The sequence below is a fragment of the Pseudorasbora parva genome, chromosome 9 (assembly GCF_024679245.1).
Source record: "Pseudorasbora parva isolate DD20220531a chromosome 9, ASM2467924v1, whole genome shotgun sequence".
Taxonomy (NCBI): Eukaryota; Metazoa; Chordata; class Actinopteri; order Cypriniformes; family Gobionidae; genus Pseudorasbora; species Pseudorasbora parva.
In genome coordinates this window covers 11,626,821-11,644,613 of record NC_090180.1, presented here as the reverse complement: position 1 = coordinate 11,644,613, position 17,793 = coordinate 11,626,821, and the positions used below count along the sequence as shown (strand labels likewise).

The 17,793-nt window shown below is 36.2% G+C and overlaps 1 protein-coding gene across 1 annotated transcript; it reads right to left on the bottom strand.

The window, feature by feature from the left end:
* Positions 1-13,511: 13,511 nt before the first annotated feature.
* Positions 13,512-17,445, bottom strand: ptgs2a (prostaglandin-endoperoxide synthase 2a). Its single transcript, XM_067453926.1, has 9 exons — positions 17,319-17,445; positions 17,100-17,216; positions 16,869-17,012; positions 16,201-16,505; positions 16,017-16,100; positions 15,381-15,627; positions 15,007-15,293; positions 14,630-14,777; positions 13,512-14,224 (listed from the first exon to the last, which is right to left on the bottom strand). The coding sequence occupies exons 1-9, from the start codon at positions 17,377-17,379 to the stop codon at positions 13,812-13,814; spliced, it is 1,806 nt and encodes a 601-aa protein (XP_067310027.1). The 5' UTR covers positions 17,380-17,445; the 3' UTR covers positions 13,512-13,811.
* Between the last annotated feature and the right edge of the window lie 348 nt (positions 17,446-17,793).

The following is a 17,793-nucleotide window of genomic DNA, read 5'->3' as shown; positions in this document are numbered from 1 at the left end:
TTGGCCCAGCATGAGCCCAGACTTGAACCTGCTTGAACATCTCTGGAGAGATCTGAAAATGGCTGTGCCCCGACCCTCCCCATCCAACCTGAAGAATGGGAGAAACTGCCCAAAAATAGGTGTATAGGTGTGTCAAGCTTTTAGCTGTCACAGTCATCAGCTCAGTCACCCTCAACACTACACTTCATAGAATCCCTCCGGCTCACCACCCGCACCCATTCATCAATCTCCTGCACCTGCAAGTCATCACCTTTGTTGTCACTCATCAGCAACTCCTATATCAGCAGTCGCCATCTTCAAAACAGTTGTCCTATTTACGTTATGTCTAGTGTGTGTTACGTCTACCTGTTTGCCTTTTAAAAGAATCATATTATTCAAACCTGTTGTTGAACGTCATTCTTAGTCTTCGTCTGTCTGTCTGCAAGCAACCGTGACAGTACCATCCTACTCAAAAAGACTTGAGGCTGTAATTGGTGCCAAAAGTGCTTCAACAAAGAATTGAGCAAAGGCTGTGAATACTTATGTACATGTGATTGTTATTTATTTATTTATTTTTATATCAATTTGCCACGATTTCAAACTTTGAAAAAAAGGGTAATCAGCAAGAAGTAACGAAAGTAATTCCCTAACAAAACAAAAATATATTTCAGTATATTGGAAAATATCATGTATTAGGCAATATATTCACATATGTGGGATTTAATATTTATATTCTCCAATATATTGCAATATATGAAACGGCAATCATTTGTATATTTTGCAATATATTACAGGAATATATAATATATTGTATGATACCATCAATATATTATTCCATGTATTTACAATATATTATAATATATTTCAAGTAATATATTGGTAAATATATTTTTTCCTTTGCTTCCTGAATAAATGAGTAACAAAGAAATAAATATTAAGTTAATGTTTGCTAATGTTACTGATTTAATATTAAAGATATTGTTTAAATGTGGTTATGTTTTCAGACAAACATGCAACATTCACAATGGGCAATACCATTGCGGAGTATTTTCTCCTTAAAATTGCAGTGAGAAGAGACTCAGCGGGCTTTAGCATATGCCCTGAAGTAGGGGAGTCTCGAGAAGCCAGGTTATCACATTAGATTTTTTCTCTTGATATGAAAATTCAGGAACATTTAATCAGTGTGTGAAATATGTATGTATGATGTTATGAACTATATGCCTTTCTATGATGTTCTAAGCTTTTCTAAGAATGCTGATTGTTAGGCCGCTAATTATACAATTGAATATTATTATATTTTGTACTGATAACATCCTAAATATTATTATTCTCAACCTGGTTTTAATCTTTAATTTAAGGTATATGGATACTTTAAAAAAATAAAAGATGTGCAATCAGCTTCCAACGTTTCTTTGTTTTATTACAACTAGTGAGGATGTGTATCTTGACAATGCTTTAACACACTGAAATGAAACATATGATCTCGAAAATCTTGCCCTGAGAGGACAAAAAAGTTAATAAAAGATTTTAGATTGTTTTGTGTAAAGATGGGTTAAACTTTGACATATCCATATCCAGAATAAGATTAGAAATAAATGGAATGCATATGGGGAAATCATCAAGGGAATAATACTGTTTCACTAGTAATAGAAAGTCTCCATGTCTGTGTGGACATGTCTGCGGTCTTTATTGTTATTTAAAACGTTCTTCTTTTTTTTTTGGATTGGTACATAATTTCAATCTGAAACAGAAGTGAAATGATGCTGACAGCAGTCCTGTCCACTATCATCTTCCAATCTCATGCATCATTATACACTTATGTTTTATTGTAACACATCATATTTTATAACAGGTGATTAATTGCCATCAGGTTAAAAAAAACAAAACCGCCTGCTTGGATGCTGTCACGGAAACAAATAATCAAAACATTACTGGTTTTCTGTTATTATCTTCTGTTGGACACTGGCTTGCCATAGAAACAGAGTTTATATCGCAGAGCCACTGTGAACAAAGAGGGGCAAGGAATGTGAATGAGCAGGTGTTTGCGTGTCTGTGCACGAATGTTTGTGATTATGTAAGAGGCTCATATCTGAGCCAGCATGGCTTCTGTTACAATGCAAGTCAGTGCAATCCATCAAATTTCCTGCATACTTGTAACATTGGGTGAAACTCAGAAACAAGGGAGAGTAAGATCCAGTTGCAGAGATGGAATAACAAAGAAAGAAGAAAACAAGAAACAGGAACGGAACAGGGCAGAATGTAACCAAAAAGTCGACATATAAAACAAAACTAAAAGTCTAAAAGTTGTGTAAATATAAAAAGTGATGCAAATTTCTTAAAATAAAGTACTGGATATTTGGTTGAAATATTGAATGTGACAGTGAGTATGCTCACATTACATATTAATGTATTACTGACAAAAAGCAACCGGTCTAGACCCGTATGGAAACTCACATCCAGGATAAACGATGACTGTGGCTCTGGACTCGGATCCCCATTATTACTCGAATTTCTTAGACTTGTTGGAGGATGACCAGAGCTTTCCCAGAAATGCCGTAATAACCACTACGTGAGCAACTCTCTTATGTAAATATTTTTTTATTTCTTTTTCTATTTAAAAAGGGACAGTGTACATTAATCAACATTCATGAATGTAAATGTACCCAAATTAGCCCAAAGGCTAGTTTCATTGGTAGTCCCTCATTCAGGTAGTGATGGCAGAAGAGCATTGTCCATTAACATATAACACTGTTATCCCTTAAAGTTCACCCACAGGTCAGATCTCTTGATTTCCTCCAAGCTTATGAGCTCATATAGTGACGGCATATTTTGGCATATTAAAGGTATTTTTTACAATACCAATAAATCAAATAAAATTGACATGACAAAATGCAGAGTGAGCCACTCAGGATCCTGTGATTATAAACACTTTTACTTCTTTAATTAATGAAAGGTACCATATGTAACTTTGGTCCTCTCGCGGATAAAGAAAAAAAACATTGTTTTGGTTGTGCTTTGGGCTCTGTGTGACTGTGCCGATGAATATTATCCTACTGCTCATAAAACATTCACTACACTCTAAAAAATTCTGAGTAAAAAACAACCCAATGTTGGGTCAAATATGGACTAACCCTGCAGTTGGGTTGTCTTAAGCAAATATTTAACCCAACCGTGGGATTAAAACAACCCAATTGCTGGGTTAGTCCATATTTGACCCAACATTGGGTTAAAACAACCCAGCATTATTTAGAATGTACTAAAGATATTCTTCAGATGGAATTGAACTCAAGCTGACAAGCTGAAGATGTACTGTAGTTATACCCATTACATGGTACTTCATTGTAATTTACTTTCTAGCACAACACTAAAACAGCCCATAATGAAATGACCCTTTACACTAAATAATGCAATGCTTTCCAGTGAACTCTGTTATAGAACAATGGAAGTTTATCTAATAAAATTCCATAGTGACCTGTTGAGTAACCGCCATTTCCACGTCACTTTTACATCACATGAAATCATTCCGTTTTCATTATGTCTGAAAAGCCAAGAAGCCAATGTTGATTCTGGGTTTACTACGAGCTCTGTCACACTCTCATTTTGCCAGTAGACTTCTCTCTGTTCTGCATTTTTTAAACAGGTGATTCCCCAGAGGTTCAAAGTATTAGTGTGCTCTATGTCAGCCTTTTTTGCTCGTTGTAACAACAATGTCGCTCACACACCATACACACTTTAAAATAGCCAGAGCAACTTTTCTCTATTTAAGAATATGACAAGAACTATAAATAATGATCTTTTCACACAATCTAAGACAGGGGTGACCAAATTCAGTCCAGAAATGCCTCTGAGTTTATCTCCAGGTTGCCACAACACACCCTGAAAGTTATACTTAAAATACTTTGTTTAGCTGGTTGTGTTGTATAACTGGGGCTTGAGCTCAACTCTGAGCACTTGAGCTCAACTCTGCAGGACAGTGGCCCGGAGCAAGACTGCACATCACCGATCTAAGATCTCAATATTCATCACTTACCTGTGCTGTGTTCCTGCCAAAACATCTAATAAGCTCAGCTGCTTGAGCTTAACCATAACCTGTTTCTGGTCAGTTCCATCTGTGTCTGTATGTGACAACCATAGTGAATCAGGGTAAGACAAACATGTTTTGGAAGAAGGATATGTATTGACAAAAAAAAATGGATAAAAGAACAAATACACCAGAAATTTAGTCTGAAAACTTTCACAAGAAAACAATTGTAATGATGTCCATTTAAAAAAATCAAATGTGTATATATATATATATATATATATATATATATATATATATATATATATATATATATATATATATATATATATATATATATATATATATATATATATATATATATATATATATATATCATTCCCTCTATACAGCTGGTCTTAAATCATTTGTTATATCTTTCATCCACAGACATTTCCATTCCCATGGTGCCAGATGCCTTTTGCACATCCAATCCAAGCACAAACCCCATAATGCGTAGACTGAGAGGAAACTCTGCTCCACACGACCACCAGGTTTAGTGAATCATTCAGTATTCTGCAGTTTTCCTGAATAAGGGTTACAAAATTGACAAGTACATTGTAGCAGCTACAGTACAGCTTAGCAAACCATGAGTCAGTGGGAGAAATGTGTTTGAGGATGATGATTGCCTTTACAGTAAAAGCAGTCGGTGTAGTAGCCTAGAAAATATGTGCATTCCCAGAAACCCCATTCATACCTTTCAAAACTGTAGAGAAAAGTTGTCTTTGACATCACTTTGAACTGTCAGTATGAGCTGAAATCATCGGAGGAAGACGTCTTGAGTTGTACACCCCACTCAAAAAAAATAAACAGCCCTGTGTCCTTAGCAACAGCAGGCCTTGCATAAGAGATTTAAAAGAAAACGTGGCGGTCATGAGCTAATCTGATTTAACTTCATCCTTACAAGTACAACACATCCGGTCCCACTCCCCCGTCCCATGTGGCTGCTTTACTTCAGATGTTTAACTATCTCAAATATTTAAAATATACTGTGTAAACATTTTACTTTTATGAATCAGATAACATATGTATCTGAATGGACTTTTTAACTTTTAAATAGTGAGCAAGTAACTGAAATTTGAAAAAAAAGTGCTGTCCAATCTCTTATTCTGGTGACTATATTGATTATATGACATTTGAACTGTTTTCAGTTCCTTAAGAGGATGTATATAAACAGATAGGAGATGCGTACACAGGTGCAGATGTCCTTAGACCACTTCTCTTTATTTGCGTCACTGTATATTTGGTATAAACAGTGTGGTAATGACACTAATGTAAATTTCCTGTGTTCTTTAAATTCACGTCATATATAGATAGGCTTATATTACAATATTGAACTTTTTGTAATTAACGCTTAGCAACAACTCTAAAAATAGTATGTGATATCTTTTTTTTTGTTTTAGAACAAAAACACAATATTTTGTGTGTATTGAATGCCAAGTATTAACATAAGAAAGCGATGTAAATTAATTTGTGTCTTAATTTAGGAAGCATTTCTATAAAATTATGATACATAATGTGAATATCTGAATTTGAATATTGCAAAAATAATGTTTTCAAAATCCTAAAAATTTAACAGGTTTAAATTTGATTTTGTATCTCCGATTGTCACCATGGTCTAAGACACTTGGATCCCCACGGATTTCTGCATTATGCGACTGAATGATTTGAAATATGAACCATCATGACCGAAACTCATGTGAAACCTCAAATGAAACCTGCTGGTGACCTGCAACCAATATGTACATAAACTGTGATATTAAGATTATTATATATACAGTATATATATATATATATATATATATATATATATATATATATATATATATATATATATATATATATATATATATATATATATATATATATATATATATATATATATATATATATATATATATATATATATATATATATATATATATATATATATATATATATATATATATATATATATATATATATTCCACACCTTATGACCAAATACTTTTGTGCCAAAATTGTCAATATTTGTCTTGTTTCATGTATAGCATTAATCATGAGTTTGTCATAGTTGTGGTCCTGTACTTGTACCACAAAACTAAATGACGTGTACATATTCACCTGTTATACTTTGCACAATCATAGCAGTGAAGTGAGTGATGTTGAAATCTGCTTTATCTGATCTGCAATCTGTGTTAATGACAGCTCTATCACTGCTTGTCATGTTGTTTCTGTTCTATAGTATATTATTCATCAGTTTGTCATATGTGTTGTTGTCTTGTATCAATGTCCTCCTGCAAAACTGAATGACGTACACTTTACGCAATCTTACAAAGTATTTGCGGTCTATTGAGTGGGTTTTAATGCAGCACTAGGTAACTTTTGCCCTCAGGGTCCCCCTACAGTTGGGAAAAAATATTGTCCTCTACTATTGTCATAAACTCTGTCATCCTACATCAGGGGATGTGTGCGTGCATTTGTTGACATGATAGCCCTGAACTAGTGATGAGTGGGTTGTCTCAAAACCCGCGGACCCCCTATGTCTATTTAATGGTCGCGGGTGTGGGGCGGGTTGTAAAAAATATATACAGTGGTGCGGTGTGGGGCGGGCCAAATAATTTCATAAAAGTGGGACCACTAACAGTTACCTGACTACCAGTTAACCAGAGTTCACATGCAGGTGTTCTGCTTGCGACGCATGTGAAATGTCATCATCAGGTACAGTGGCATATGTTGCAGCATGTCATATGAATATAATTTCAAGGGTTTTATTTTTTTCAAACGCCAAATGATCGCGATGCTCACGTTTACAAGCCAGCGCCATTATAGTAGCCTAGTCTATTGGTTACCGTTTTACAGAATCTATGAAACTTCAATTCAATGTTTGAGCGGTAGGTAATAACCATAGCAAGCATGACAGCTAAGTCAGCATCGGTCGGGCACGCCTCCTTCAGCTCACGCCAACGAGCAAGCGCTGGCCCAATGTTGATCCTCGTCCTGCCTTTAATCCGTTCACTTTTTCGTTTCCTCTTTTTGCTTTCCTCCGACAAAACCTTTGCTTTCTTATTTTTCTGTGCTGCTTCCGACATGACTATAACATCCGACAAACAAACGATATTTAGGCTTGCAATGTCGAATGTAAGGAAGTGGGGGTGGTGGTGGAAGTGACGTATATGCCATAAAGCAGTCGAATTTTGTAGTTCTTTTTGTTCTTGGGTTACTACCCGAAACCCGAAGGTTAAAAGTAAAGTATGATTAAAAACGATACAGACTCCTTCAGGCTATAGCAAACGGGTCATTCAGCCTATTGTAAGTCGATGTATCATCACAAGAGTCTTGAAAATATATTATGAAGGTTGTAACGTTACCTAGTGCTGCTTTAAGAGAAATTGTCTGAAGACTGGCAAGTGTTTATGTGTGAATGTGTTCATGCGGGTTGTGTTGCCATTAATAGTTATCTTTCTATTTACCTGCAGTCAAAAATGTAACGCCAGTCAAAATCATGCTGCATAAATCCGTGTAACATGCTTGTGGCTGTATGACCTGTATCGCACCATTTTGTTATAAGTTATGTTAAATGGCTTAAATGGTTTATCCTGATTCCATAACAGTATAAAGTTGATTTACATTTTTTGCTAAATTGTTTTATTATATTATATTTTCACATATTTCAGGAGAATGGGGTGCATCCTAATTAACACTTTTTGACTTTCTCAGTTTGCGTAAATCCCCTTGGGGTTCAGAGTATTTATTTTTTTATTTAAAAAATGTAATTAATTTCCCACATCTAGTACAATTGTGTGGTTTTGTTTCATTAATACAGTGCTATACTTTTTTCTTGATTTACCCTGAAAGAATGGAAGTGTAATGTGTCAACATGCCCATGGGTGGGGTACATTGTGAGGGGCACACTGTTACATGACCAAATGACAGTTTAAAATGTTATCTGATTTAATATTTTTTTTAAACAAGACTAATTAAAATATGTTGCCAATAAAATACAATTATTAACTTTTTCAAATAAAATAATGGCATTTTTTAATCATTACAAAATAAACTCCTTTTTGAGTTTGACAACAAACACACTATAAAACGCAGCTATACAGCATAGTTCAAAACATAATAATAACTTCTGAACATTGACTATTCACTTTTTTTCTCATGGTTTCTCAACAGAATTTATAAAAATATAGAATAGAATATTATTGTTCAAATAAGGGCACCTAATGTAGACTAACGCAGTGTTAAAACTGCGCAACGCGGATTTAAACCCGCCTGTGTCTATGGTTCGATCAGCATGCCAGAACTGGAGTGTCTATTTACACTCCAGAGCCGCTGAAAAACAGTGACACTCCCATAGACTGAGGAATGTGGAAGTAAAGCTTGTGAATGAGTGACCAATAGTGCCAGCATTGGACCCCATTCATTCCAGTGCACCCCAAGCACAATTTGGCAAATTGATGAAATGACTGCATAGTTTGATTGATTTAATAGTTGACCTCTATGGAATATTGATAACAGTGTTTTAGATGTATTTTTTTGAAGCACGTTAGAGTTAAGGTTTATTGTTAGGCCTATATAATAGATCGTAAGACTCGAACTGCAGTTAACGTGAGCAGCACCGCAACAGCTGTGACCCTAACGTTATATCCAGATGCTATCAGTCCTCATATTTCAACAGTTTTAAGTCTCTTTGAGATCTTCCTTGTGTTTCTATGAAGTCAGCCCATTTAAAGTATAATGTAGGCTCCTGAAAATAAAGAGTTAAAATTGGTTTTAATTTATAATATACTGTGTAACCCTGTTTTTTTGTATTTTATAATTTGTTTAAAAATTCTTTCTTGGGTTAATTTCTGTATATGATAGCATCATTCATTTATATTCACCTGCAGGCTATGCTTCGTATCATAGAATACCATTAGGACGTTTAAAGGTTAGTTCACCCAAAAATGAAAATTCTGTCAAGAATTAGGGCTACCCATGTCGTTCGACGACCTTTGTTTATCTTCAGAACAAAAAAAGAAGATATTTTTGTTGGAATTTGATGGCTCATAAAGGTCTCCATTGGCAGCAATGACATTCTGTATCTCAATAAAAGATGTGGATTAAAAAGGATTACAATTAAAAAGGAGAACTATAATGTATGGCGGAATAGCACTTCTGAGTACTTCGACTCGGCGCTGTAAAAATTTCCACAATTTATAAATTGAGGAAACAAATGAGTAAATCGCATAGACAGTAAAAGAAATGGACAGAGCGACCCCATTGACGTCTACGGCGAAATAATGAAGTCAACCTAGGGGCACTCACTTCCTGATGGCTGAGCGAACTGCGCAGGCTCAGACTGAGCTTGAGGACGTAGATGTGACGTGAGCCTCCTGTCTGACAGCTGTAGGTCTTCTAGTAGTTGTGGAAAGTGAAAGCTGAATCACGTTGTTTAAATATTTTTCCCGTTGCTTTTGGCTCACTATGGGCTTCTCCCCATTCTTCCCCCTTGACTTTATCAGACTTTATGTCTCCACGTCCCCCCGACTGTCTCATAGACAGTAAAAGATTGCCTGCGAGCGTCTCCTCAGGTCTACACGGTAATTTCTCAACTGTGCGACAGAGCCGCGTTGGTTATGACGCAATCATTAGCCTATTTTTACAAAAACAGCTTCTGCGGGGCGATAGTGTAAGATACAAGGTAACGGAGCCTTATATGCATTGTCGTGTTTCTTTAGAAATAAACAATGGACAAATGGAGTCTTTAAACGCCTCAGATGTAAAGTTATTCACTGTCAAAGTGACTCAAAAATGAATGGGAGTCAATGGGATGCTAACAGCAGGTGATGGCTTGGTTAGCAATGGCAGCCCCTAGGGGTGGAACGCTTTCCGAGCGCTAGATTACCCCCTTGGTAAATCGTGTGGATGGTTTAGCAAGTTGAGGGAACGAAGTAGTAAATTGTGCGCACGATTTACTTTTTTTTCTTGCACATCATGTGCGGGGCTCCGTAGCTACATATTAACAAATTGCTGTAAATTAATTTACAAACAAATCTAAATTAGCATTTCAAATCTATCTACGCATTACATAGTGGCGTAGTTTTTGCAGACTTTTTCTCTCACAATTGCAAGTTATAAAATCAGAATTCTGATTGAGAAAAATGTCGGAATTGTGACTATCACGCAATTGCGAGTTTATATAAGAATTCTCACTTTATAACTCGCAATTGTTAGAAAAACGAATTGTGCTGATATATCACAAGAAAAAAATGCAGAATTGTGACATTAGCCTATATCACCATATTGTGAGAAAAAAAGTCCTAATTGTTGATATGTTTGGCAACAGTATATCACACAATTGTGAGGAAAAAAGTCAGATTTGTGACGTTACATCGCGCAATTGTGAGAAACAAAGTCAGAATTGTGACGTTATATCACACAAGAACATTTTTGATTTTTGAATTGTGACGTTATATCACACAAGAAAAAAGTCTGAATTGTGATGTTATGTCACACATTTGTGTGAAATAAAATCACTTTTTTATTTAGTGGCTGAACGGGAATATGTTTAGGGTGATTCAGTGATTTTAAATAATATTTTGATTTGAATAAAATTAGGTAATTAATAGATATGACCATTTTAGGTCACTATTTTTTCGGTGTAGTTGCTAAGCCAAATCCTGAGCTAAATTCTGTCTGTTATAATAAGGGCTGGTCACAACACAATCCTCAGTCAACTGAAGATCAGTATCTAACCAGTCAGTATCCAGATCTTTCCTGTTTCTTACACAACACACGTTTCATGAGTGTGCAGCCCAGCTGACCTTTGTGAGTGATGAATAAGTGAGCTGTAAGTCCAAGCCTTTGTGACTTGCTCTTCCTTTCTCTTAGACTAAACCTCCATCTCACTTTCATCTTAGGTATTTTGTCTCACCACAACCAGTGAATCAGACATTTTTCAGCAGGTTTTGTTTGGCATGTTGGTGCTTGCTGAGCCTTTCCTGCAAGTTCCCAGTGCCACCCAAAGTCTCAACACAATGGTAGCCCAGTTTCTCTAATTCATTTCTTTGATTTATAAAACATTTCGTTCTTTTCAGTTTAAGGTGGGCAGACACCAGAGTTAGGCTATAGTAACGAAGTAGAACTAGTTCACTTCCGCGTGCTCCCGTTCTGCCTATTTTTTTGGCCGCCAAAGCCATATTTGTTTGGTGTTTTTCAGTATTTTCAGGTTATTTATATAGGTTCTTTATAAAAGGACCTAAAAAAAATTAGCCTATAGTTTAGACTAGAGTGAGGTGAAAATTAGACTATTAGTCAAAATAAAATTTTGGTAATGAAATATGATGTTCAGACTTTTGACTTTCTTTAATGACTACATAACACAATACTTGTACTTTTACTTTCAGTGCAGTATTTTTTTTTAATAAACTAGGCCTACTTGCGATACTTAAGTACAAAAAAAATGTTGAACACTTTTGTACTTCTATACTTAGTGTGGCACTTAAAGAGCACTTCAACTTCTACTTAAGTCACTTTTTTGATTGAGCACTTGTAATTTTACTAGTGCTTTATACATCTCTGGCAGACACATTTTCAGTGTATTGAACTGCGTGTTTTCTTCAGGCATATGTAAGTTTCACCCTTTAATTTTCCTAACTTCAAATTATTCCTCACAAATGAGAATCCATGAAGAAATGTTAAAGTCAGTATTCTATTATATTCCAGCTACGCTACCCTCAACTAACCATTGTATTTGTCCATGCTTCTTAAAAATAAATCTTTCCCACTCAAAGAGAAACTGCAGTCTTCTGCATTTGAAGTATGGGAAGAGTCAACTCGTTTGGAAGGAGTAAACTTTTTGATCTTTCGTTTTTCTTCCGGTTAGAACATTTAAGGCTAAATCACTTTCCCAGAAGTGTTGCCATTGCAAACATTTTCCTGCCCTACAAAAGAGCACATTTCTGCTCATTCCTGCACGTCACCATGCAGTTTGCTGTGTATTTTTCCAGCTTGATCGTTATGGAGCTTGACAGTGTATGTTGGCTCGGGTTACTGTGGGGTGTTTTTATGTCTGGGTTCATTGCCGTCAGTATTCATCACATCTTGCAATATCAGTGGTGGAGTTGGATATGCTGTCACTACTGGCTTAAGAGATTCTCGCAGTTTAATTCTTCTTTTTTTCATGCAGCCAAATTTTTGGCAAATATACTGCTTTGCTAGTTCAGGGAGTTCAGCAGTTTCCCTGGGAAGTCTTTTTTGTAAAAGTAATGTAAGAGAAGTTTTAACAGTTACAGCAATTACAGGGTCAAGCAAGAGAGGTAATTTATTATGCAGTACAGACATATTGATACATAATCTGTAACGCAAACTATCCACATGCACAATATAATAAATACTAAGAACAAAAAACTACTTCACATATGTTCTCCAGTCATACCCGATTGAGTTATTGCCATTAGAATTAATCCGTTTTTTTTGCTCGGTTGGTTCATGTATCTATCTACGACCGGAAGGGAGAGGCTTGAACTCCAGTGGATGGGTTGTATCCATGCAAACCTTGTCTGCGCCAATCTTGTCAGAAGTTGGTACAGGTCTACCTGTTGTTTACCAATGATTTTTCCACAGGACTCTTCCCCAATTTGTTTCTGTAGGTGATTTTTGAATGTCCATAGTGAAATAGCATGCATACTAGTACTAATATATAGTAATAATAATATAGTACTAATATAATAAGTGTTATATGTACACCATGCAAATGTAGTTCTTTGGAATATGTGTAAATAGTAATTCGATGCTATTTATACTTTATTTTGATAGATACATACTAGTTGCACTTCAGTATTGTTGTACATAAACAGGATGAAATATAACAGCGTAAAATATATTTTAAATTAAATGGATGCTGCCTTACCTAAACCTATCTTTAACCAATAAATTATTTTATTATTAATCATTACATCAGGCACTTTATTTCCAATTTTAGAGCATTTTCTTTAATTTTTATTAAAAGTAAATGCCTTTCCAGTGATTTGTGATAAGAGAGCTCTGTAAAAGGAGAATTTGAACCTTGGTTGATCACATTCAAATTTAAATGTTGGCCTTATGCTTTAGTATGCCACTGAAAACATTGATAAATGAGTTCTATTTAAGCTTGTATTTCCCAAATAGGCATTGTTAGGCAGAGCTAGTGCAAATAGCACTTGCCAACAAAGGCACACCAGTTGCACTCGGTGTAAAGATACACTTTTTATTGGCATCCCATTTATTTTAAGCTTATTTTATGGTCGTTCTCTAGGCTTTTCCACGGACTCTGTTACTCCTTTGTAACGGAACCCAGTGTGAAAACCCCTGCCCTAACTGCCTTGCTCAAGCGGTCTTTTAAAAAAAAAAAAAATTAAAAAAATTCCCCATTACAGACCACAGAGTTCTCAATGGCACTGGTAATAGTTCCATGCATAGAAATATTCATTGAATAAGAGTAGAATAAAATTGATAGAAAACTATTTATTCATGAAATGCACACTGTCAACAGTTTACAGGCATTTGAAATGTTGATGCCCGACTTAAAAAACTTTTAATATTTGATATAAAATAAATCCACCCTTGTAACAAAAGCATCTGAGAAAAACTCGTTTTTCAAGTATGTGTAAAAAGAACAATCATTTTGTTGCATGTCAGTAACAATACAAAATATTAGCAATAAATACGTCATTGAAAATAAATTATTGAAATAAATAAACAAATAAATAACATTAAATAAGGACATCAAGTATCAAGGTGAAAGCGGTGAGAACTTCAAAATATCTTAGAGCTCTGAGCTCCGTTCGTTCAAGACAACTGTTGGATTAATATTAGGTTGTGTGGAGTGCACAGAGCTTGAATTCATACTTTCTGAACTCTGAAAGGTTCCCTCAGGCACCTGAAAGGACACCATTGGACAGGGTCCACTGAGATTCAAGCACACCAGCTTCTTCAGTGAGGCTGTGTTAACAATGTCAAATCCAACTTTTCCACCAAATGTGCTGGGCATCCAGTATTCAGGAGAACAAATAGCATTTCCCATGAGGCCTTTGAGAGAGTAAGGGGCTCCCATCTCCACCATAGTCTCCCCAAATACAGAATTGTGTCTGGTTTTCTCCACAAGAAGGCCAGGATACAGCTCAACTGCATCTATGTGACCGTACAGCTCCTTCAGTTCGTCTGCCAGCTCCTGGTCTCCTGTTTAACCATTAAAAAAAGAATTTGAATAAGAGGTGTATATTTCCTAATATTCTCATTTCTATATAGAATATAGAACTAAGACTGGTTCACATGAACATTAACTATGCTAGAGTACACGCAGGATGATAACATCCCTTTTATCATAAGCACACAGTTAAATCGTCTGTGGTTTTAAGTGTGCAAGCTTTTTAAACTTTGATTCTGATTGGCTCTCAATGTTTTTATTGTTCATCAACTGTTAAAAAAAAAAAAATCTGAGAGTGATCCCAACAATATGGTAAGTGTGGACTTCCGTATTCTCATATAGTTGGGATGATTAATACAACATTTATTTACAGTGATCATCTTTGATGTGAGTGGGCCTTTAGGATAGACGCCAGTGATGTTAACGGTTTTTCTTACCGGTCATCTCCTCAAAAGAAGAGTAGGGCTTCATGTTGAAGCGTTTCCTGTAGGCATTGAAAGACTGGTAGCGCATCTGTCTTGAATGTTCCAGAACTTTAACAGCCACGGCCTGAACTGAAGCCGGCAGGTTACGTCCACCAGATACCTGTTCACACAAATTTAAAATTAGCAAAGACATGAAGATGTGAAGACAAAGCACCCACTCATGTCCTCCAAAACCTTTATGACTTTTCGTCTGCAGAACACGAAAGACGATATCTTACAATGAAAGTCAATGGGGTCCAAAATATTGGATTTCATGCACATTCATTGTATGTTACACAGAAGAAAGTTATACAGGTTTTGAACATCATAAAAGCTTCTCTGAAACACACCCTTCCAGCTGTCTGTTTGGTGAAAGACTCCACCAAGTTTCGGATGCCGTGTTCGGTCACTATGGAGTTGTTAAACACAAACTGGTGGTAGCCGTAGACCTGATCCTGGATCTGAAACTTGTCTGGCATCAGCGGGTGCCAGTGATACAGAGTGTTGAATTCGGAAGCAATGCGGTTCTGGTACTGGAAGCGTTGATTGAAGAGAAGTTCTGGGTCAAACTTGAGCTTGAAGTTGTAGCCACTCAGATGCTGAACATAGTCCTCGATCACGATTTTTATGGTCTCACCTGCGAGGAATAAACATGAATTTAATCTCTCCACAAAATTGTGACGATTAGGGGATTGTGAAGATTTAAGATGCGACCTTGACTCACCAATCAGGATTAGACGAGTGGTTTGGAAGATCCTCTCGTCGTCCCAATCGGGATGCTCTTCCTTCATGATTTCACATACGCGGTTGTGTTCACGGAGCCAAATGGTAGCATACATCATCAAACCTGGAACCAGGCCAAAGGCCTCATGGCCCACAGCGAATTTCTGTTCCTCTGGGACATGAGGAGGATAGTGCATCTCAACCTGGACATCCTTCACCAGCGGAGGGTACACCTCACCATCCACAACCTAAGGGTCAAATAAATAATCATTCATTTATTTGTTTCCTCACATTAAACCAACAGTATTATTTAAAAGCTATGGTTCACCTAAAAAAAAAAAAAAAAAAAAAAAAAAAAAATTGGTAGTTTATTCACATGTTGTTCTAAACCTGCACTATAACTTTTTTTTCTAGGGAACAAAACTTTTTGAAGAACATCTTGATAGAAAGTCAATTTTTGTTTGAGTTTCAGGTTTTTTGTGTGTGTGTCCCTACTGACTTTCACTGTATGGCCAAAAAACCCTCTTCAAAATCCCCTCTTTTGTGGTCCACAAATACAGGTCATACAGGTTTGAAACAACATGAGGCTGAGTAAATGATTCTTTGTGTGAACTCTCATTTGTCTCATAGCACAAACCTGATACTTCAGCTTTCCATCTTTAAATAGACGAAGTTTGTGTTGCCTCTCCAGCGTCTCTCCATAAATATGTCCCAAGTCCACCTAAAACATTACAGAACCTTTAGAACTTGCATTTGAGTTCCACATACACTTTGGATGGGATGTAAAAATTTGGTTAATGACAGTTTTGAATGCTACTTACTCCATGACCCAGGGCTTTGGTGAAGGCTGGTCCTTTTTTAAAGTCAGACTTGAAGAACTGATGAGTGAAGTGCTGGGCGAAGAAAGCAAACATGAGACTGGACCTCTGTGGATCAGGGATGAACTGTTTTCTCAGTAGCACTTTCTCCACCACCTGCTTTGCATTTGGGAGATCAGGTGTAGGGCAGTGCTTGGGCAATGGGGCGAGGGTTCGGGTGTAATAGGACAGGTTAGAGTACGCTTCCCAGCTTTTATAGTTATAATCTGCATTGTATGTCGGTGGACTGTCGACCAAATGGGCCCTTGCTGTAAAACAAGAAAAAGGAAATAGTTTTTACTTTGTGTAACGATTTATTTATATTTTTAAATTGCAGTCAGTTTTACTACGCGGTTTAAAAAAAAAAAAAAAAAAAAAAAAAAAAAAGTCTCAAATTGAAAGCTTTGTAGTAGTGACTGCTCACATCTAAATTTTTCAGTTGGCCGAATTGAAATTCTGTGAATTGATCCATTTTAGTTCGCCAAATTGACGCAATTTCATTCACAGAAATGCAATTCAGCCAACTGAAAAATTTTGATGTGATCAGTCACTAGAAAATTTTCAATTGGAGACCTGATATTTTTTTTTTACAGTGTATAAATTGGCTTAAAAAGCAACTTCATCCAACTTACACGTCAAGATATAGCTCATCATGCCATCTCTCAGGTAAGAAATGTTGTTGATAATGTCCCAGATCCATTTATAATGCGTTAAAATGTAATGCACTATGTTTGGTCTTGGTTTCAGAGTTGATTTGATGCGTGTGAGAAGCTCAGCTGTGATGCAAGGGAAAAAAGTTTGAGTGCACACGTTTTCGCCAAGTAAAATTTTGATCAGTCAAAGACAAATCCATGCAGACTTACGTGTAGTGCAGTTTTCGCCATAATAGCCTGTCCTGGTACAGTCACATTCATAAGCATCAGCTCCCTTAGATAAACACACACCTTGGTTTTGGCAAGGCTGTGCACAGCAAGGGTCGTCTGCAAGAAGCCATATAGAAACAAAGTGAAGATTATTTCATTGGGTAGAGCAGTCAAACTGAAGAAGCAGTCTAACGTTGCTAAAGCTATAAGTTAACTTACATCCTTCACCAGGAAAGATCCAAAAGCTCGAAAGTAGCACCAGGCAAACCAGTCTATTCATTCCAGAGGTTTTATCTAGAATGTCTTACTCCGAAGCAGAGACGCGTACTCTGATACAGCCCGTGGGTTTATGTGCGCTTTCTTGTGATCCTGCGGCTTTTAAACAGTTTGAGAAGGAAGTAGTCTTGCGCAATTCCCAAGATGATGATTAAAAAAAATTTGAACGTCACGTTACAATTTTCCACAGGTTACGCATTCAACAAGGATTTATATCCGGGGAAATGCATTCATTTATTATTTAAAAAAATAAATAAAGGTGATTTATTAATGAGAACATGTTGGCAATTATTTATAACTGTTGGTAACCGTTGGCAAATATAGCCCTATACAAAAATACACCTAATAAAAAGATTTTTAATTTCATTAAGATTATTTTTGATATATTTGAATAGGTTTTATTGCTATATTCAGATTA